At 39.6% G+C, this 23,372-nt stretch overlaps 1 protein-coding gene across 2 annotated transcripts in view; it reads right to left on the bottom strand.

Annotated features, from left to right (window-relative positions):
• Positions 1 to 23,372, bottom strand: part of cdh11 (cadherin 11, type 2, OB-cadherin (osteoblast)) — a 115,781-nt gene that overhangs the window by 3,186 nt on the left and 89,223 nt on the right. For both annotated transcript variants that reach the window (XM_044136140.1, XM_044136139.1), the window contains 7 exons: positions 13,860 to 13,973; positions 13,570 to 13,709; positions 13,275 to 13,408; positions 4,866 to 4,987; positions 4,650 to 4,767; positions 1,365 to 1,616; positions 41 to 192 (listed from right to left, as the gene is read on the bottom strand). In XM_044136140.1, the coding sequence (XP_043992075.1) occupies positions 41 to 192; positions 1,365 to 1,616; positions 4,650 to 4,767; positions 4,866 to 4,987; positions 13,275 to 13,408; positions 13,570 to 13,709; positions 13,860 to 13,973 (1,032 nt within the window). The remainder of the gene's footprint in view (positions 1 to 40; positions 193 to 1,364; positions 1,617 to 4,649; positions 4,768 to 4,865; positions 4,988 to 13,274; positions 13,409 to 13,569; positions 13,710 to 13,859; positions 13,974 to 23,372) is intronic.

Below are 23,372 nucleotides of genomic sequence, written 5' to 3'. Positions count from 1 at the left end.
CGGGGAAGATCTTACCTAAGGTAGAGCAACTCTTCCTTACCTGCAGTGTCGCGATGTCGAAGGCCTCCGTGTCTTCCTCGCCGCCTCCTTCGTCATCATATGTAATGATATTCTCTCTGATGTCCTCCTCCTCAAACACTATCAGCGGCTCCTTCTTCTGACGCCTCAGTGCGACAAACAGAACCACAATGGCTGCCAGAGAGCAAAGCACCACATTAAACAGCTTGTTTTGGCGTTGGATCTGTCTTTCAAATCCGAGCAGCAAATGAGTAAACGCTGCACTGCAATGAGTGTGGATAATTGGCATACCCCATGGGGAGGCCCATTAAAGACTAATTCATATTTATACTACTGTGATGCACACATGCCTGTTTAATTGCTTGTAATTTTCAAATATATCTTTTGAAGGTTTTCGGATGCATCCTGCTAATCTCAGAGTGCGTCGTCATATCTCCATCTCGGCTCTAATGAGGATGATGTAGCCTGAATCAGTCAGCGAAGACCAGGAAGATGAAATGATTTCATCTGCAAACACACTTCCAAGATGTCTTTGAGGTTTTGGATTTGTGATCAGAAGATATGGGTGTGACACAGTGATGAAAAAATAAATAAATAATAGAACAAAAGTAAGATTTGGTTGGCTCAGACTGATTAGTACGATCTAAAGACACCAAGATCCACAAGCCCTAAGTAGTGTGTAACTGTGAACTGGTTGGTTTTAATTAATCTTTGACGGTTGAATTTCCTCATCCCACCACCGTCTGCCAGGTTTTCCTGCAGGACCAGGATTGTATTTCGCCACCTGCACTCTCACAAAATAATGCTGCCACCACCATGTGGGGATACGAGTTAAGGGTGAAACTGTCCATGACATTAAGTCAAAAAGTTATCCACCAACTAAATCAAGTTGATCATGAGAATATGAGATCAAATAACCCTGTCACAACATGATTTAAGACCTGTGTTAATGTACTTTGGGTTATGAACTTAAGACTTATTCAGGACGAGGACACACTGATTGCACTGAGGTATTTCAGCTGCCTGAGCTGATATGCTCTGAAAGAAATTCTGCATTTTTTTTTCCCGGATAATTTGGTATGTTTGCTGAAATAACAAACCGCTTTGATGCAGTAAAATTTAGTGCAAAACTGTTAAACCGATCATTTTAGAATAAGCTTTAAAGCAATGGCAAAGATTTAATAAATGTTAAAATAATTATGTATTTACGCAGTAAATAACCTAAAACGTATGGTGTGCTTTTATAACTCACCCCTTTTATACTGACATCCCCCCCCAAAAAAAGCAATGTAATCACCCTTAGATGTCCAACATAGTTCAACTTGGTATTTTTTCTGGTTTCTTACCGAGCAAAATGACAATGCAGGCTAGAATTGCAATCAGAGCGCCGGTGCTGAGCCCAGCAGGCAGGACATAGGGCTCCACATTACAGGAGAGGATGGAGTCTTTGCTGTCGCAGGAGCAGACTCTGATGGTCAGGGTGTTGGTGCTGCTCATGGAGGGGAAGCCGTTGTCGTTTATTTCAATGGGAAGGTAGTAGACATCCTGGGTCAGACGGCTGAAGCCTTTGCGGAGCACATAGATGCTGGCTGTGCTGTCTGTAGAGGAGTGAAGTGAAGACATGCAGGTGAGCTGGCTGGATAACAGTAAGGGACACAAACATGCGCAAGAAGGAAAGCGATTTCCATCCCATAACTGCTCAGCAGCTCAAGTGGCTGGAATGCCAGAATTCCCAGGATTTGAAGTGAGGAGTGAAAACTTTCCAAACAGTTTGTTTCTAATGGGAGAAACTGTAAACAGTGCTAAGAGACTATTTTCAAAATCAAGACAGTGAACAGATACCTGCACTGAACATTGGACTCAATCTGAAGATTTTCTCATTTTATTCCAGTAATATGAAAATAATCTAAGAAAAGTAATATAATAAAAAATGTAGAAGAAAAAAATGTCCAAACTAAGAGTTTTATAGCAGGGGGGTTATGTACAACATTTCCAGCACATAATGCCATTTTACAGCACAATCAAATTACTATGTTGCCTTCAGTTGTTATGGAAATGCTGTATATATAAAATATGACTTATAAATAGATCATATTCATTTCTATCTCTGTAAGAACCTCCTCCCCTTCGTCACAGAAATACTCCTCCACGGTGCCGTTTACAGCTGTTCTATGGAGCTCAGTAGATGCCCAGTTCCACCAGGGGATTGCTAATTGCTGCTGCTGGTCTGGAGGAGCTGAGCTGGGAATATGATATAAAGGTCAATAAGCTGATTTTGCATAATTCTCCTGGTTTAAATATTGTATTCTTGTTTGTGTTTGCATTATAAACTACATACTCCATTTTTGCATCATGGGAATTATTTGTCATTTTACTCATCTACCTGAAGTGGTGGGTTTTCTTGTTTTCTAAGCAAAAATTATATTTTGCTGTCAACTTTTGTTTTTTCATTCTTTTTTTAAAATCTCATCTGGGCTTGTGCCTATCAGCACCAAATCTTCCTGTTTCAACAGCTGAAGGCTCCAGCTGAGCTTCATATCACTGGTTTTATTTTAGTGCCAAAAACCTGATGGGCCAGAGGGAACAGTTATAAAAAACAATACTTAAAATATTGTCTTCCTCTAATCTTGATTATTGCAATAATCAAGATTAGAGAACTTGGGTCAGTACAGTTGTTCCTGCCATCAGTATTTATAGTGACTCTTGTTCATAAAAGCTATTGGATCCTGAAATATCACTAACTGATGTCTATAAATCCTGCTTGAAACAGAGTGTGTAGCGCATTTACAGCACTATTCATAAATACTGATCAGAGGTCATAAATACAAACTGGGATTGTAAAAACATGGACCAACAAACCCTGCAGGTTAAAACAGCTTCTGAATTACTCTGGAAATATTAAGACGATCATTTCTAAATGTGTTCTGTAAGCTCTCTCTCTCTCTGTAGTATAATCTAACAGAACAACTTTAAAATGCAGTAGAGAAAGGTTTTGCTGAACTGGAGTGGCAGCCTCTCTGTCTGGACCAGTTGGGAACCGGCTCCTCCCCTGGTCCAGCAGTAAAACTGCTTCGCCACAAAAGCTCACAACTCAGTGATCTGAATTCTGGAATTAGTGGGTTTGAGGTGGCACCTACATACGTCATGTCGTCTCTCTCTCAGCTGCAAAGAGTCCAACACACATGCTGGGCATCGATCAGCCTCATGCAAACCCACCATTACAGCTTGCCACCAAAGTCCTTCCAGTGCTGGATTAGAGCTGGTCTTAAAGCCAGGTCTCCAGTGGCTGTAAGAGAACCAGCTCCTTCTGTTTCCATGAAGGATCACAGTGCGTTAAAGCAGTTCAACTACAAAAATCTGATTTCCTTCACTCCTCAGAGGTACAGGCACACTCGAGGCGACGCGATGTGGACTCATTGCGACATCCGCAGAACACATCCTCACAAAGGCAAATTTTTACGCTTACTTGGTGTCGCACAGTAAACAGCAAGGTGGGAAATGGAACTGTGTTGTTTGCAACACCAGGCTGATAAAGCTGCGAGTTGGCGAAGCAGAAACAGATCGGGGCACCCAACCAGCTCTTCAAAGTTTACTGGTACGCTTGGGTATGTTGGAGTCTTTACAGTTACAGTTACTGCAGAGTTGCCGGTTCCATATCCATAATATGAATCTTCTACTATGATAAAGAGACTGCGATATTTAAATACTGCTCAGTTGGTGAGTGTGCCAAGAAAATATCTTACACACCATTACACTACCAACACAACCAGCCTGATTCTTTGAGTCAGGGCAGCTTTCATGTTGTATATGCCACATTCTGATCTTACAATCTCAGTGTAATAGCTGAAATAAACTCTCGTTGTAATAGATGACTGCTTTCTAATCTGTTATTGTCTGACCTTGATGAGCTAGTACAGATTATGGTCTCAGTTTGGTGTTCTTAGCTGAAAGCAGTGGTACCCATTGGGTTTTCTGCTGCTGTAGCCAAGCTGCCTCAAGGTTTGATGAGCCTAGTTTTCTAAAATTGTCCTTCAATAACATATTTCTGTCCGCCCAACAGCTGCATGAGTGTATTTTTCTTTCCATATCTTTGTAAAACGCATAGTCTAAAAAACCTCAGAATATCAGCAGCTTTGAAATACTCAGACAAGCCCAGTGAGGCACCAACATCCATGACACATTCAAAGACTTCAAAAGCTCACAGGTAAAACATGTTTTTACACACACGGCTCTCCTCCCATGACATTTCCTCTCTTATCCGCTGTCTTCTCCACTTCCCTTAACTCTCATTTCCCTTCCTATTTTGTCTCTCACGGCTCTCACAAAACCTAATTCAATCAGTCTCCCCCCCCCCAAAGATACACGTACAGACGGACAGAGACCCCACCACAATTAATATGGCCCGCAGGACATGTGTGCATTCATGAGTGTGTGGGAGAAAAATTCAGAGCACCTGCTTATTTCTATGAGGCACTGTAAGCCTCCATCTGGTCGCGCTTTGATCTAATTTGAGTGAAGGAGGGGGGAAGGTGTTGAATAAGAGACTGCAGAGGAAGAAACAGGAAGGCTGGCTGCAAAAATAAAGTGTTGGAGGAAAAAAAATAAAGGAATCGGTTTCTAAATTGATTTACCCCTGTTGTCTTTGAGTGAGAAGTTCTGGTTGTGGGCGACTTCAGGAGCAAGGCTGAAAGTGAAGTGTTGCCGGTGAGCCATCTCGTCTTTGTCCACAGCGCTGACTGTTTCGATAACCTGCACCACACAAACACAGGAGACAAGACGTTGATAAACAGTCACTGAGTGTTTCTGTCTTTCAGTGCTGAGGTGTTCTCTGGTGCCGATGAGCATACCTTCCCCGGCGCCACGCTCTCACACATGTGGACTTCGTTGTTTGTGGCAAACTCTGGGGAGTTGTCGTTGACGTCTTTCACTTTGATGTTAACTCTCACTTTGGTGTCTTGGTGGTGACCGCCTGTGTTGCACATAAAATAATCAGTACCCTGTTGTAGGGGTTGAACGACTACATATTTTTTAAAGTCGACTACATCATGATAATAGTCGAGTCGATGTCGACTAGTCGCGGTGACGTCATAGTGACGTAAGCGCAAAAACCCTTCACAACTACTTGGAGGCTTTATTAGCTATTTTAACGGCAAATATTGACACCCCCCCCTCCCACACACACACACACACACACACACACTCCCCTTCTCCTGCTTTTACTAAGTCTATTATGGAGAATTAAAAGAGCAATAAACAGATCATTCTTCGTGAGCAGCGGGGAAAAGTTTGTTGCACAAAGTCGGGTCTGACTTTTTTTTTCTAAACACCGGCTGATGCTGATGATCTCTGGATAGTTACTATAGGAGTCAAATTATCACACTGACTACATGGTGCTTTTGGAACGTCACAAGCCAAACTTGTTATGAACGGATCCCGTTTGGTTACAGCTGAATTCAACGAAACCGCCTGCTTCTCCTCCGCCCGATGCGCGGCAGGAAGCTCTGCTGACTCAGCAGATTGAACGATTTAAGATATTTTCTAGTCAACGTCAACATGATAAAAGTCGAGTCGATGTCGAGTTGACTAGTCGCTGTGACGTCATAGCAACGCAAGACGCAAACTTTGGAGTAACGTACAGGCTTTATTACCCGTTCTGTGTAAATACGGCATTTACACAGAACAGCAACAAGTGAAACAACAAAACATCGGGATAGTTTATGATAAATAATAAGTTGCTGGGAAACCAACATTCAAAAGGAAACGCACATCTTTTAGATGGCATTACCACAGATCTTTATTTAATCAGCAACATAACATCATAATGTATTAGTTAGATCGTCATGACAAAGACACTCGCGAGCCGCTAAGTGACATCCTTAGCGGCGAATGGGGCGAGTTTTAGACAGCTCGTGTTTTGTAGTTGACTGCAGCTGCAACTCCATCTCCTTTTAAAAACACTGTAAAACCACAAATATGCATCCATCTACATATCATTTAAACTAATGTATTAACTTATTTTTCTTGTGTCTTGTGACGTATACTGTGCTGTCAGATCAGCACAGGCTGTCACCACCGGCAATCACATGACTGCGACTAGTCGACATGAAATGTAAAACTCATGACGTCCTAGAGTCGACTAGTCGACTAATTGGTTCAACCCCTAATATATATATATAATGTCATCTAGTGGTAAAAGTAAAACAAAGTATGCTCTGGACTTAAGACAGAGTACACAAAGACATATTCCTGACATGCCTTGATTAAACTAATTTATCTTTGGTGTAATTCCAGTACCTAAAATTTAACTTTATACCAGGTGAGTCTCTCTGAGAACAGGCTGATTCTGTATCTTCAAATAATAGGAGAAGATTCATAAATCTGAAACAGGAACAAGTCTAAAAAACTGTCTGTGTGCTACACAAGAGAGAGATTCCTTTGATACATCAAAGAGTGATGTCATCACTGCTGATGTCATTGTTACCAATGGAACTGAACATTCTAATGATGCGTTCACATCAAACTTGTTTTGAGCGTCAGAAAAGTCTGGTTTACATTCAAAGTCTATGTGCGTTTCCTATGTGTCTAGCGGCCGTTTGACACGTCAAGCGAGTCTATGGCGTTCAACATAGACTCGCTTGACGTGTCAAACGGCCGCTAGACGCTCCAAACGCGCCACATCGGCCTTCGACTTTGAATGTAAACCAGATGCGCCTGATCCTCAAAACGTGTTTGGTGTGAATGCACCACTATATGTCCAGTGTTTTATTATGTCCATCATATTAGGACCAAATCCTAATCCTAATATGATGGACTCATTGCTTTGAGTCAAGGGTAACATTTAGAGGTAGGATTTGTTTAGTTAACATTAGGGTTAGAATAGGCTAGAATAGGATTATGGTTAGGAAAATGTCTGGGTTAAGCAAAATCCCCGCTACTAAATTGAAGGGAAATGAATGCAAAGTTCTAATATGGATCGAAATCTATACAAATCTGTATAGCATTTTGTTTTCTAAATCATTCTATAAATAATGATGATATAATGTTAGGTTGTATTTCTGCCAATTGCATAACTGCAGTACACTAATAGTCTAATGTGCTGAGACACATTCAACACATTAGAAACCAATCAGAACTAAAAGTTTGCCTTTTGGTTCTGATTGGTTTCTAATCAGAATGTGTCTCAGCACATTCAATGCATTAGAAACCAATCAGAACCAAAAGATAAACTTTTGGTTCTGATTTGTTTTCAAATCAGAACCAAAAGATTCTGCTGCTCTGGACAGCAGCAGAATCTGAGTAATTTTCACAGATTCTCTGTCCCATTCACACCTTAGGGCAATTTAGAGAGATCAATTAATTTTATAGAATTTTTACCTGCTGCATTTTTGATATATAGGAAAGTTTTAATTGTTTATTTTGGTGTTTTTAACTCTGAAATTGATCTTGTGTTGTTTCCATTGAGTTTTGAGTTAGGAATATTATTTGTTATTTGTATCTGTTTTGATTTCCTAAATTTGTGTAAAGCATTGAATTGAATTTTTGAATTGAATTTTTATAATAGTATATAATAATAATAATTATTATATATATATATATATAATAATAATAATATAATGCCCAGTGTTGGCAAAACCTGATAGTTACCTAGGTTAGTACCACCTGGGTTGATTGAAGGTAAGTTTTTCTTCAGACCTCCCTGCTTGATTTGAGGTCTGCCAACATCGCCCTCCATGGTTGATTGAAGGTAAGTCGTTCATTAGACCTCCCTGCTTGATTTGAGGTCTGCCTTTCCTCGCGCCACACTGGTTGATTGAAGGTAAGTCTTTCATTAGACCTCCCTGCTTGATTTGAGGTCTGCCTTTCCTCGCGCCACACTGGTTGATTGAAGGTAAGTTTTTCTTCAGACCTCCCTGCTTGATTTGAGGTCTGTCTTTCCTCGCGCCACACTGGTTGGTTGAAGGTAAGTTTTTCTTCAGACCTTCCTGCTTGATTTGAGGTCTGCCTTTCCTCGCGCCACACTGGTTGATTGAAGGTAAGTTTTTCTTCAGACCTTCCTGCTTGATTTGAGGTCTGCCTTTCCTCGCACCTTGCTGATTGATTGAAGATAGGTTTTTCTTCAGACCTCCCTGCTTGATTTGAGGTCTGCCTTTTTTTGGTCTCCTGTGTTTGCAGGGAGTCTTCTGTTCTCAGGAGGACCTCTGGTTGGGTGGAGACTCTCAGATGGTTGTTTTCTTCAGAAAGTTTCAATTTCATCTTCAGGTCTGCAACCTGACCCTGCAAAGATTTCACTATTTCCTCCTGATCTTTGAATTTGGCAGCTTGCTCAGCGTGACTTTTGAGCTGGTCCTCATATTTAAGTCGCACTTTGTATCCTTCAATCATCACTTCTATCAGACCTTTATGGCGGGAGGCATATTTTTCAGCCTCCATCTTGAAGTATTCCAGCTGTTCAAGAACACTCTTGCCGTCTTTTACTTTGGAAGAAGAAGAAACCTTTAATCTATCTTCACATTTAACTCGCAGGTGATGTTCGTTTTCCAACATTTTTTCCAGTTTTTTAATCTCCTCCTGCTGTGATTTCACTTCAGCCTGACATGCCATCCTTTGGTCTCTTTCCTCATGCAGTTCTTTTGTAAGATTATCTACCTGCTTTGTGAGTTTGATAATGTGTTGGTTAGTCTCTTCCACGTCTTTTACTAAGGGGTTGCTCTCGAAGCCAGCAGAGGGAGTTGTTTTCTGCTCGACTTCCAATAATCCTGGGTGCTCAAAGTCGCCGGAAGGACTTGGTTCCCCCTCGATCTCTGCTGATTCATCTTCCGGCTCACTGTCATCTTCAAAGACAATGACTTCGTCGTAGTCAACTTGGATGTTGAGCTCCGTCATTTCGACCCATGAAAGCTCAGCTGGGAAAGCTTCATGTTTACAAGTAGTCTGTGTTTGCTTCATGTCTGTATTCTTGTAAATACTTGCTTCTTTGAAAGGCTTGTAATATCTCGTTTCGATGAATTTCGAACGTGCTCTGATGAGTGATCTGTTGCAGTAGAATTGTGGAACAGGTCTGAGAAAACGCTGTCTGTGAGCTACATTCAAGAGAGAGATTCCTTTGTGGTATCATAGAGTGATGACATCACTGCTGATGTCATCTATACCATTGGAACTGAACATTCTATTGTAGCCAGACATAAAAAAATATTTTGCTAGACAATATCAAACAATGAGAAGTTTTAATTAATTAATTAATTTTAAACATTATGAAGCCAAAAAAACCTCAGAAATATACAGGGCCAAGCTCGAGAATCAACTCAAACCTAGTTTCACACAAATACAAGGAAGCTAGCATAAATGTTTGGCTGTTCAAGGGGACGGTTCAAGGTCGCTATCAAGCTAATTTTCTTGTCTCTTCTACCAAGAGATATGCAAACTCACCTTTATCTTGTTTTTTTTCTATAAATACGCATTGAACTGCAGCTCAAATCACCGGTGGAACATTACCTACCGCAGCCACCAGGGGGAACACAAGAGCAATTGATTTCTTCTTTTTGCCCATATCAAAATAGGTTTCTACATGATTAAATATATACTAATGTAAATTAAAATCACAAAATTTAAATAAAGAAAGCAGACTACAGTGATGATAAATATATGGAAGAAGTCCGCGAAGGGAGTCGACTGCCCCTTCATTGAGTAGAAGTTCAATTTTATAAGACAACTGATTGCAAAAGTCAGAGCAGGTGTGTGGAGTTTTCAACCCCTAATTTCCTCCACGTCTCTCCTCAGAAAAAATAAAATTTAAAAAGTGAGATGAAAAGAATTATAGGTGATGGAGTTTTGTTTTTATTTTTATTGTTAATCATTTCATGACAGGTCACAATATATCTGATGTAGCTCTACGTCTGATTACCCCATGGGTGTAATTTCATAATAATACATTATTTTCATTTGTCGTCTTTTCAGTGCAGAAAACACTGACTACCGTTCAGAAACAGTGGTAAAAACACATTTCACTGCTGATAACTCCAGACTCCACATCTAAAATTAAACTGGTCACCACTACGCTCCTTTATCTGTGGCACACTAACACTAAAGCAGAATGCTGAAAGTTGGCACAAACAGCTCCTTGGTGAGTTTGAGTGAGTAAATCACAGAGGCAGCTCTGAAATGCATATGAACAGGAACGCAGCAGATTTTGAAATGGGCTTTTTGAATACTGGGCTGTGTAGCCGCCCACACGCTCCCACATAAATCCACACCAACAGGACAGGCTATCAAACAGAGAGGATGGCATGTTTTACACAAGCAGAACATTTCAATTACGTACTCAAATATAGTAAAGAAAAAAAATTATAACAAAAAGGACAAAACGATGCACAATGACCAACACCTACACAGAAATGAACATTAAGATTCAACAGTCGCCATAGCACAGCCATGCCAATCAGTCTGCAGGTCTGACCAGAGTCTGCTCTGAATGTATCTGAACAATCAATCTGCAAGAAGTCCTTCAGCTGAGACAGGAAACGTAGACCTCGAGGTCTGCATTTAGAGAGGGAATCTTTAAAACCTCTTAGAAACTACATGCATCACACAGAGCAGAATCTGCAAACAAGAAGCCACCAGAACCACGAGCGCAAACGATGCTGAAGTTATTGGAAGAAGGAAGTGCGGCCTCTAGTGTTTTCCTTAAAAATGTATGTAAAACTTTGTTGATAATCCTATAATGTCAGAAAAACATTTTTGAAATGGCAATGTTTAAACAACAAACGCAATAAAAATCAGTAAGTTTGTTCATGCACTAATTTATTATCAAACATACAGTGCCACAGATGAGCATATTCAAGGTTGAATTTTGTTTCGACTCTCCTCGATTCTTGAGGCCTTTTGCAACCCAAACACTCAAATCTGAATTGCCGATTATCTGCTGACTCCTCGCATTTTACTAGTGTCATGCAAAAATTTTCACAGCCTTAATTGTTTTTCATGTTTTGCCATGCTACAATATAATCCTTAATACTGTAGCTCAAGCTCAGTCAGAATGGATCTAGATCAACCCCTACCCTGTTGCTACCAGGCATATAAAAAGCAGAGTCAAACACACTGAAGTGAGAAAACCTTCTGTTCTCGAATCTATGATTGTTTGTCTGTTTAGTAATCTATTCTTGGCATTGAACAACAATATTGTTTTCTTGCAAGATTGTCTGTCAAGCAGACAGCCTCTCAGAATTCTAAGAATGCAACAAGCAGCTAATTATTTCTGCTGTCTACCACTGACTCATGTCTATTTGCAGCATCAAATAGACATTCTGTGTCAAAGAACTCCCCTTGAAATTTGAACACATTTTCATGCTGCAACTACAAACCTTAATGCACAGTGGACCCCCGACTATTTTCTACTTAGTATTCACTGATTGTCTTAGTCAAGGATTTTTCTGTGGAATACTGCTCAAAATTATTTGTGGAAAATTTGTGTATCTAAAATATTCTAATATTTGAAGGAAAATGCAGCAATTTGGAAGCTGAAGTAACGAGGCACAACATTACTTAATACACTATCAGATGGAGTTGGCAAAGCAGTCGATCCAGGAGCGGCATTCATTTTCCTTGTAACTAACTGGCTGTGAGTATCAGGAGTCCATTGTTGGTTATCTATGTGACAGACCAACACCAAGTCCATGTTGACCAAGAAATATCAAAAAACCTAAGAAATACTTTTAAGAAACATTTGTTGTATCATTTTTGTCTTTTTTTTTTTTTTACGCTATATTTGCATAGTGTCCACAACAGAACAACACTAATGACACAAAGAATCTTTTTTTTTTTTAAGATGTTATCTTTAGGATACAAACTACATGTTGTTTCTTTGCATAAAACAGAAAAATTAAGAAATATGAAAAAGTCATACTTAAAAAAATGCATATCAATAATTGGCAAAATGTATTTAACTTGGGAAAATTTCTGAAAACTATGTTGTTTTCCTTTCACCTATCAGCTATTTACTTGGACTATTTCTATATCCAGATAAAATACACAGATATATGTGGCTGCAGTGTAACAAAATGTCACAATCAGGTCAAAATGATAAAAGGAATGGAATACTTTGGCAAGAAACTGTTTTTATGTTCGTCAACACAAAGTTTGCCCTGATAAGCAAATGTGACAAATTCCGAATATCAAACAGAAGAGAAAAGGATGGGAAGTATTTCTGTGTTGTAGAAATGTACATATTTGCTGAACTTGTCAGCGTATATTTTCCACTACTCTGTAATTACTGGCCGTTTATTTAAGCTTCCCAGTGCCTAAATGTGGTTAGCATAGCCTGCAATGCTTCTAACTTTGTGGGCGACTAGTCCGTTTCCATCTGTCCGTCTGGCGTCGAGAACGCCACAGGGAAACCACATGGCGCTCTGCTAGCTTGAGCTCTGGCCACAGAATACCAGGGTGGGGCCATGGTGGCCTGTGAAGATTTCTGGCGTTAAAACCAAGTAGAAAAATCTTCCTAAAGTCTGTGGGTGGACAAATCTAACAGATTTTCTTTCATTTTTATTTATTTATTTATTTTTTACTTTCCTTTTGCTAATAAGGGCTTCCTGTACCACTTAGCGTTGACACTGTTAACGCCACCAGTGTGCTTCTTCTCAAAAATCAGACCTAAAATTTTTGCCTAACGTCAAACCGTTGATCGATAGAAACATCTTAAAATGTGGGAATGCTTTAGTTCTTTACTCCTTTCATGGTTTTTGTCTCTTGTAACAAAAAACAAATGTAAAGTCAAAATACTTTGACTTTACAACAGCCATATTACCTTTGGCTACAAATTTAGCCAAAGGTAATATGTGAAAAACTACCTAAAGCAATCTTTAAAAAAATAATGAATATTTTTTTCACTTTATAATGATAGACTTCAAAGGGAATCAAGCCAGATTTATAACAGATTCCACATTAATGGGCAGTATTTCTAACTAAAGAACTTTGATTCTACCTCAGTTTGTTCTGTATTTAAGTCCTTTCCCAGCCACAAATCATGATGCAAACTGCCAACTTTGATTTTACAACCTTGAAGAATTACAGGAATTCTGACGGCAAAGGACTGGTTCTGTTCCTTTGAATTCAGATCTCTATTAAGTCTTCATGGCATAGAGTCAGCACAGTGACACAGACATTGTACCAACATTTTGGCCCTAAAGTTCAAGGGTAAATATTGTTTCTGTTGCCTTGTAATAAGCTTTGATGATTGGGCGTGTTTGCTTTGGTATACATACCAATCTCTGTAGCTGAAACTGAAATATTGTGCCAGGGTTGTGTTTCTCGGTCCAGCGGTCTGTTCGTGGTGATCATTCCGTCTTCTGAGATGCTGAAGAACTGATCCACATCTGTGTACCGGGGAATCATGTATCTGTTTGTAGAAAACATGTTCTATAACACGAGACTCAACATGTTCACAGACTTTACCACTTGGAGTATGTTTAATATCACTCCATAATCTCAACTCTTAGGTTATCTTTGTGTTCTGATCTGAGAATCTTTGTGCATGGCCACACATTGTTTTACTGTTACCTGACAGGATTGTTGGCAACATCCGTGTCCTTGGCATGAACCCGTCCCACCGGGGTGCCTCGAGGCGCGTTCTCCTCCACCTCGAAAGTGTAACTAGAGGCTATGAAAACGGGAGGCTCATCTGCGTCCTCCACCGATATCTGCACACCAACACAAACAACCGCTGAAGGGCTCCTGTGATGTTTGCTTTATTAAACCAGCAAACAAATATGCCTCTCCGAGGCACACCGTGCAACCAATGAAATGCATGCATTATTGACTTTTCTGCTCCTTCTCACACACAAAACTACCTTGATTGTGGCTTCATCCTTGTAAGGTCCCCAAGCGAGAAATCGAGGGTCTATGTGTGGGTTGGACCCCTCCACCTTCAAAGTGTAGGACCTCTTGGTCTCAAAGTCCACTTGCTGAGAATGTAGAGACAATGGATTTTATTATTATTGCTGCAAATACATACAATACTGTTGTTTATTTCAAAGAACAGAACTACTATCCATCTCCTGCAGAAGCTGCGTTGATGTTGCAAACTGCATGAATGATCAATGCTGAGCTTTCATGTTCAGGTAGGGGGAGCTGTTGTCACAGGAATGAACCGAAGGAGGTTTTGTTAACAAGCCAAAAGAAAACAAAAAAAACCCCCAGTAACCCAAATAGAGACTTTGATTTTAAAACTGTTCCTGGTGTATGATATGGCATGATATGACAGGATTATTTCTGGAAGTGAATGAATCATTGGATTGTTTCTGTTCTGGCTGCTTTCATCATCAGATGAAAAACAATAGTGGTGTGTTTCTAATGAGCCAGGATGAGGTCTGGGAGTCTGGGATGCTGCGTGATGAGGAGGAACAGAAATCCTTTCAGTCACCGAGAAACGAAGCAGGACCGCGACGGCCCGTTTCCGCTAGCAGAATTAGGAGGAATTTAATCAGTTACTCTTTGACAATGGAGACCGCTGTATTAATCATCAACTTTTAATACTCATCTCGCCAATATATCAGCTAACACATCAGTAAACTCCAAGACACCTCTGAGGTGCTGAATTTATTCACATGGAAGTCGGGATCACTTCACTTTTTACATACAGTAGCCTCGATGCAGAATCGATTTGTGCCCTGAGGGGTTTTTTTTCCCCCCATTGTGAGCATATTTTCCTTACACATCACATTCTCATCTAGTCATATCAAAAAAGTTGCACTGCAATTACAAAGCAATGACCCTTGGCTAAAAGGCACAGTGGATGTTAAACCTCTAATGATCCTCTCTCCTGATGTGCAGAGTCTACACTGCTGCAGGGAAAACTTCTAAGTCAACAATTGTTCTGGCAGTTATCGTATGATGCAATACCCAAGAGGCGCTCTCTGCTAAGATTGCAAGGCAGCGTGCTTCGCCAGCAGCACTTGGCACCAGCCTCATATGCAGCTGTAATCATAGCAAGTGTCACTCTTTTGGGTGTTATTGCATGGTCTTAAACAATCATCCTTTGCCACAAAGACATCGCTATTCCACCTGAAAATGGTGATGCTGAACAGGAGATATCCCAGAGCAGGTGTGATCTTTTACACTAGGGCTTCTGTGCCTTTGGGAAACGTTGATTTGGAGTAGCTCTGTCATGTTGGTTCTGATTTGTTCTCTTTGTAGACTTTTGTTCATCGGTTTTAAAAAGCAGGCTTCACAGATGCAGAAGGAGGAAGTTCAAACCATCTTCAACCAGATTGTTAAGACAAGAAGCAAAAGCAAATGAGGAGGACTAGTGGTGATTATTGTCACATTTACATTAAGCTCCGTATACAAAGAAGTTCTGTGTCATTGGCTCCAACCATGATAAGTGGTTCTATTCTATTCTGATTATAAAGGTGCTTTACATAAACAGTTTCCCATAAAATCAGGCTTTAATTATTTAGAACCTTTTAAACTCCAGGCTGGCAATGTTTAAATATTTTGCCCATCTTGAGAGAAAGTTAAAACAGATATAAGTACATTAAATATTTTGCCTCCGTCCTTGATTAGAGAAATACATTTCAGCAAAATGAACAGCTTGATAAATTTTCTATATCTGTTTAAAACATTGATGAAATGATAGTGTCTTTTCTTTGAGATGCCGGGGCCTGGAAACATTTGTAGATTTTACTTTAGGTCTGTCTTGCTTGTTTTCAGTTGTATCATTGGGCTTTTAATATTCAAAGAAACAATGTTGTGTGGACATCCCCTGGGTGTATTGGAGGCTCACCTTCTTCTACTGCTACTTCTGTTCTTGTTTATTCCTCTCTTCCAACAATCAATTTCTGCAAAATTCCCAGAAGATTTGGAAGCAGCTTAGAAGATATTTTAAATTGATGGCAACCTCTAAGTCATTCAATTTAATTAAGGTTCACTGCACAATTAAGGTTCACTTTTCTAGATGTAGGCTCTGATATTTACCATGAAATTGAATAGAAACCTCAACATTTTTAAAGTTCAATCTGTCAGCCAACTCGTTTTTTGTTTTTTTTTTTTGTCTGCAGTTTCATAATTTTAACTGAGTTATCAAATTATGGTTAATGTGATGCAATAGCTTCTGTAATGGGATTACGTTTACAGCCCCATCCATTGATCGCTATCCATGGATCCCCAGCTGAGCCCATTTAACTGAATTCCACGCTGAGGAAGATGCCTTTGAATCCCCTGCCAGATATCACCTTCTCCTACAATGAAAGTCTCTGAGAGATACTGTAAGTCTACAGTAGCAATGACTCAAGGAAGGAATGAAGGTCAAAGACGAGCAAAGGGATTGAAAAAAAAATGGAAGAATGAGGGGAGAAAAGGAAAGAACAGAAGGACGAGAAGGAGGAAGGATGCAAGAAAGGAACTCATAAGGGACACATGGAAAGGAGGACAGAGGTAAAGGAGTAAGGAAGGATTCATAGAGGGCGATAGAGGTAGGACAAAACAAGGGATGCGAAGAAGAAATTAAGGAAGGAAGGACAAACCAGTTTGTATTTTTGGGAATAAAATACACTACATTGTGATCTGAATATTTTAAGGTGCCACTTGAATCTAAAGATTTAGGTCAAAACTCCATAAAGGCCAGTGAGGTTCTTCTATTACAAAAAGGCTCATCAATGCTTTTTTTGGATCTTGCTTTAAGCATTGGTGAACTGTCACTGTGGAACAGCATCTGCCCCCTTCCAAACTGTTTCCACAAAATCAGAACGCTAGATTGTACACTTGAAACCTTTCAGTCAGGCAAGAGGTGTTCTCCTGGTAACTACCAAAACCAGACTTTGCATTGTGCCATGTCTTGTCACTCTGGAGAAAATATCTCCACCAGTCTAGGCTTCAGAAAGCTTTAGAGAACCACACTTGTTTCTTTTAAAGGGTCAGGTGTAACAGCTTATTAAGGAGACCCTACGAAGCTCTCTGTAGACTGTGCTTGAGGTAAACTAAATGCCACACAAATTTTGGTGACCGAGGGTCATTGTGCGTAACGGAAACCCTGTAAATTCTAGACACTAACAGGAACCATAGAATTGCACAAAAATCCGTGAGGGACGGTGGAGTCCCTTTCCGTGAAAGAGGTGTACGGAGCCTGGTGCCGGAACCTGTTGAAAGGCTGTTTACATCGTTTTAAACTGAGTGATTGTGAGAGTGAGTGGGAATAAAAATAGCATATAACACAGTAGGAATGTAACTGGCAAACCTTTTATGGATGCAAACTCGACTACAAACCCACCTGTTTAGGATTGTATTTGAAACATAATCAATTACAAATTTATTGACGGAACTTGACTTAATGTCGTGTTTTGATTGTTGATTCTATGTTGCATTGTGTTTCTGTGTTTGATTTGATGTAAAGCACTTTGAAATTGCTATACAGATAAAATTTGATTGATTGATTGAATGTGTGCAGCTGTTAACAGAAAGTTGATGAACTTTGCACACTATGTGCAGCTGCACCGCCCACTACATAATTTCACCTTTCTAGACTGAACTGCAGTATAACTGTTGTTATTCCATCAATAGTTGAGCTCTGAACATTTAGAAACCAGAGAATTTCAGAACTGTAATCATAGCTTACCCTGTTACAGCCCTATGGTGAAATCCACCAAGTTCCTGAGGGAAACTAATCCTTTCACAAATGTTTGCATGTTCTCCCTGTAAATGCATGGGTTCTCTCAAGGTACTCGGCCTTCCTTCCACAGCCCATAAACATGACTATTACATTAGATGATCTCTTTAAATTGCTCCTAGGCATGAGGAGCAATTTAGGACAATGAGGGCACCTGGCGCTGGCACCACTAGGGATAGGTACCAAACTAGACAATGAATGGCTGTTTGTATGCCTAAGAGATTGATTTTATACAACTCTGGCAATGGAAGAGGTAGGAATGCCTGCAATCAATGATTTGATGGAGTGATCAAATACTTTTGGCAATATAATGAATATTTTTCTTATTAAGCACTTTATTCACTCACGTTAAGCGGGTACTTGGTACATTTAGTGACAAGTGTCTGAAAAGCCACTTTATGCAAAAATGAAAGCACTATAAATGTTACTGAAAGAATCTGAATGAAACAATAAGCCATTTTCTGAAACTGACATTATGCTTGAAATCATCTTTGGTCTTGGGTGACAAACCCAAACCCATAAACGAGTGAGGACTCATGACAAAATTTAGAGCTAGAGATTCTGAGTTCTGCAATCTGGACAACTAAATAAGGCACATTAATATGTGCTGGAGGCAGGTAATCCTGTTTATCATTCATAAAAGATCCCGAATCCAATCAAGATTACAACTCCGAGCGAATAAAGTCCACCGTGTTCTATGTGATCTAACACCTTATCAGAAAGTAACACCTCCTCTGAATGGATTGTTGTGCACTCATCCAGTTGCAGATAAACATGTTTAATACGATGATGACAGGTACAGTCGAAGAAGAATAGATGTGACCCACTTCTTTCATTTTCTCATTTCTGTCCCTGCCTCCCTCTCTTCTTATCACCACTCTCTCTTTATTCTCTCCCTCTTTCTATAATCAGTCTGATATAATGATAATAATATTCACAATAATACCCCTCCTTCTCCCTATTGCTTTCTGTAGCACACATACACACACTGCTCCTTAATATTCTGTGGACTGCTTTCGTCAGGACACAGTTGAAAGAGACTAGCTGATTAAAGCTCATCCCCGTGTGTCTGTCTTTGAGGAGGAGAGAATAGAGATTAGTGAAGGCTACTCTTGATGCTGATTTGAGAGTGTGTATAGGTGGAAGTGCATGCATGTGGTCATGCGTGTGTGTGCGTGTGTGAAGGTATGCGCTTGCTTTTAATTTCGTGTGACGATACCTTCAGGGCACAAAAGGTTTTGATTTCCCCTGAGACGAATCAAGACCCAATAATTTCACATGCATGCACACACACTCTCCCCAGCGTACATACAAACACTTTCAAGTTAAAATGGCGTCATCAGATCAAGGGGGGAGAGTGGGGAGCAGCAGAGGTGGTTGTGATCATCTCATTCTGCACTTACGCACTTTTAATCAGGATCTGGCTAATGAGCTATTATTCCAAGAGACACGAGGAACTGCGGTAATGGGCTGATGTGTGGCGGTTTGAACAGATCTGTTTATGGTCCAGCGTTGTCTTCAAATCAGCATCAGTAAGATCTCACTGACCAAATCAAGATAAGTTTACTATATAACAACTCAAAGGTCAGGGTATGTTACAGATGGCCTCCCTGAACTAGCTAACCAATCAGCAGAGTACCAAAGGACTTCAAACTTTAATGCCTGCTCCAACGTTTAAGGTCAAGACATTAAAACTGACAACGTGCAGCATAAAAGATAGAGATAAAAAACTTCTTTAGGTTACCAAAGATCATTTGGACCTTATGGCCATTTCCCACTTGTACCTCTACACCATGGCTCAACTCGATCCTACACATCTGAGGTGGATTTCCACTTCAATATTTTGAGGAACAGCTCACATTAAAACGTAGTGTGAGGTGATCTGTACATGGCAACAACAGGCTGCATTTACAGTCATAATGATTCCAAGAGCACAAGAATGTCACAGAGGAAATAAGGAAGTAGTGAGTGCAGTTGGAACAGATCCTATGCAGTATCTTCAAAGAGAACATACCCCAATGGTTAGGACAAGCGGAGAATCTTTTCTCATAGATTTACGAGAGTTTCTGTAAGTCAAACACAACTGGTTTTCTATGTGCTTGGATTCAACATTCAAGACTATTTTGACCAATATATCTGTGGATATAATAAGATCTTTCAGTACAAGACCTCCCAGTGCACAAAACACCATCCTTGGAGGATCCCACCAACAATGAACATGAACAAAATGACCTGAGCCTTAGATTTTAAGAACTATTTTGTATATTATGAGAAAATTTCTCTGTAAGTTTGGCCAAAAAAACCATTCGCAGCCTCACTGGCACACTGTATTGCATACACACTGTATACAGTATAATAAGATCTTTCAGTACAAGACCTCCCAGTGCACAAAACACCATGATATTACTCCTATAGTCTATCTTTTAAAACACTATCCAGTTCCTGTGTTTACAGTACCGTAAATAAATAAATAAATCCTTGCTGTGTGTCTCGTGAGCTGGATGCATTGTCAGCCACACACACAGAAATATACACACACACACACACACACCCCCACACACACACATATGAGCCCTTCATTTTGGTGTAATCGCATGATTTGCATTCAGATTATTCTGGTGAATTTTAGATATGAACCGCTCTGTCACAGCCCTCTACTGTTGGCTTATGCCTTATTTATGAGTTACCTGTATTGCTCCGGGGCAGAGTAATTATAGTTGTTGATAGAGGAGAAAGGAGCATTATTCATTATTATCACTAACTCATTTCCCCGCGTACTACTGGTGTCATGGCTGGGAGGAGAGCCCTCAGCTCTGAGCGCTCTCAAAGCCTGGCTTCAGCACGGAGCAGAGAATGGATCGCTCATTCAGAAGGTTGTGAAGCGGCATGGAAGAAGAAGAAAAAAACAACCAAAAAAAAACAAAACATGAGGACGACTGGAATTGATTATTGCAGGAAAAGATTTTCCAACACCATCAGAGAATACAAAGTGGGGGTTGGGGCTCACTGCGCTTCTGAGGAACGTCACGACTGTCTGGGGAGGAAACACAGCTAACCACTAATACTGTGGCTGCCATAAATGGACATCCTGATAAATATAAAGTAGATATTGTTCAAATACTTTGAATAATTAATTGAACATACTGTACTGTTTGATAGCTAGGATCAATTGGAATGTATGCGATTGATACAAATTTTTCTTAAAATTCCAGATGCTCTATGAATATAACCTTTAAAATGAAAGACAGGTGAAAGAATATTTAATATATTGAGTTAACTCAAGTACATCCTATGCAAAGAACTGAAAACTCTCCACTCACTTAACATAGCAACAATAAGCAATAGCATTGAACCTGCACTCAATTCAACAAGACAGATAAAGACTTCTTGGATGAGTTACAGTATTTTTCTACCATGCAGCTCACTATTACAAGATCTTTGTAGTCACTTTGAAGTACAAGTTGTCAATAAATTACAGTTTAAATGCACCAATGCCTTAAGTTCTCTCAGAGCACAAACAGAGCCTCGTTTTTTAAACACAGTCTAAGAACAGCCGGCTCCTGCTGCTTTGTGCTTTCTTATTCAGCACTAGAAAGAAACTTTATTGATCATTTTGCTAGTGTAGGCAGCATTGCAGTCAGCAAAAAAAAAAAAAAAAAAAAAAAAAAAAAAAAAGGTTAATGTGTGTTTTTGGATGTAGCTCTAATATATTTGCGATTCTCTTCCCAGTGACAAGACAGGGCTGTACTTTACCTTCACCTTTGCTGACTGGGGTTCAATTCTCTCAAGTTGGGATTTTTTGTTTGAGAAAAATATTAACTTTACAGCTGGAATAATGAAATTGACACATCATTCAGATTCCTCATGACAAAATTCTAAACTTTACTTTCAGACTCAAATTTTCAGAGTACTCTGACATTAATTTCCCAATTGTTAGTCTAAATAAAAAGATGGATGGATGAATGAACGATGGTTTGATGGATGGATTGACAGGCTAGCAGTAAATATTGCACTGATGATATCAGGTGTAATATATTTTTCTTTTTCTTTATGTGCTTAAGCTTGTTCAATAAGTAAATAATCACATGATAAATTAAAATGAGCTCGGTAATAATATTTCTTCAAAGGGCAATATTCTGTACAGAGACTTTATAATCCATTTTTTTTACGGTTTTGTTTCCAGTGTTGAGTGTTCTGTACAAAAGTAGAGTTTATTAGTCTTTGAGAGGGAAAACTTGCATCATTATGCCATCCATCCATCCATTTTCTTACACCCTTCTTCCCTAATGGGGTCAGGAGGGTTGCTGGTGCCTATCTCCAGCTGTGTCCCGGGCGAGAGGCGGGGTTCACCCTGGACAGGTCGCCAGTCTGTCGCAGGGCAACACAAAGACATACAAGACACACAACCATTCACACACACACTCACACCTAGGGAGAATTTAGAGAAACCAATTAACCTGACAGTCATGTTTTTGGACTGTGGGAGGAAGCCGGAGAACCCGGAGAGAACCCACCATGCACAGGGAGAACATGCAAACTCCATGCAGAAAGACCCCGGGCCGGGAATCGAACCCAGGACCTTCTTGCTGCAAGGCAACAGCTCTACCAACTGCGCCACTGTGCAGCCCCCATCATTATGCCATTACCATTATATTAGTTGAAAATGGTCACAAGATGACAATATTATCGTTTACTACAAAATATGTTATTGTGACAGGTATATATATATATATATATATATATATATATATATATATATATATATATATATATATACATGCTTCCTATTCTATGTGACTTTAGTATTTTTTAGAGACATCATTTGTGTCTAGCTTGAGCTTTTGCTGCTGTGAGACTCTGTCCTACTGGCTAAATATGTATTGGCATGTAAACAACAACTTCAGAAGTTTTATGTTTTCAACACTTGGACTTCAGTCCCCTGGAGGGCTGTCAGGGGATGCTGTGGGACGGGAAGATGAGAAAAAAATTCAAAACATACAAACAAAAAAAGAATCCCATAATTTTTTTATTCTTAATAAAAAAATTCATCATCATTTATGTTTTCCATTTGTCAATCATTTTGCTTTCTAAAATATAAGATAAAATAATTTATTTAAATGTTATTTCTGATTGGCTGCCAGTTAAATTCCTCAAACTGCTTTGCTCTGCAAGCTAGCATAGCAAGAAATTGAAAAGTTTCTGACAAGAAAAAGACCAAAGTATCCCTCCAGCATCCCCGCTGTGGAGGATGCTGGATGAATACTTTAAGGACTTTGGGAAGAATAAAAAATAAAAAAAAGATTAATGAAATTATGTATGATTGCATCATACATTATACTAATGTATGAGTGATGTAAAATATGACACGATTTCTTATAATCAAAAGTGAGTTGTGTTGAACAATTGTACTATCTGGTATTATAGTCATAATATATTATGTGATAATAAAGGTTTCCGTCATAGAACTCATGACCATCTGAAGTCAGAAGGTGTGATGCAGCATAATTACGGTATAGTGAATAAATAGTGAATAAAAATCATTCTAGTTGATGTTTCTTGAAATATTTTGTAGCACTGTCTGTGGGTTCGCAAAGGGGGTCCGTGGCAAAAAGTTAAGGATCTTTGGGGGCCCAAGGCATGGATAAGTTTGGGAACCCTTGAATTGGTCAACATTTATTGCACTCCAAACAATCCTTTGCAA

The sequence above is a fragment of the Gambusia affinis genome, linkage group LG13 (assembly GCF_019740435.1).
Source record: "Gambusia affinis linkage group LG13, SWU_Gaff_1.0, whole genome shotgun sequence".
NCBI lineage: Eukaryota > Metazoa > Chordata > Actinopteri > Cyprinodontiformes > Poeciliidae > Gambusia > Gambusia affinis.
The sequence above is the reverse complement of the archived record's forward strand: the minus strand, read 5'-3'. Positions and strand labels throughout refer to the sequence as shown.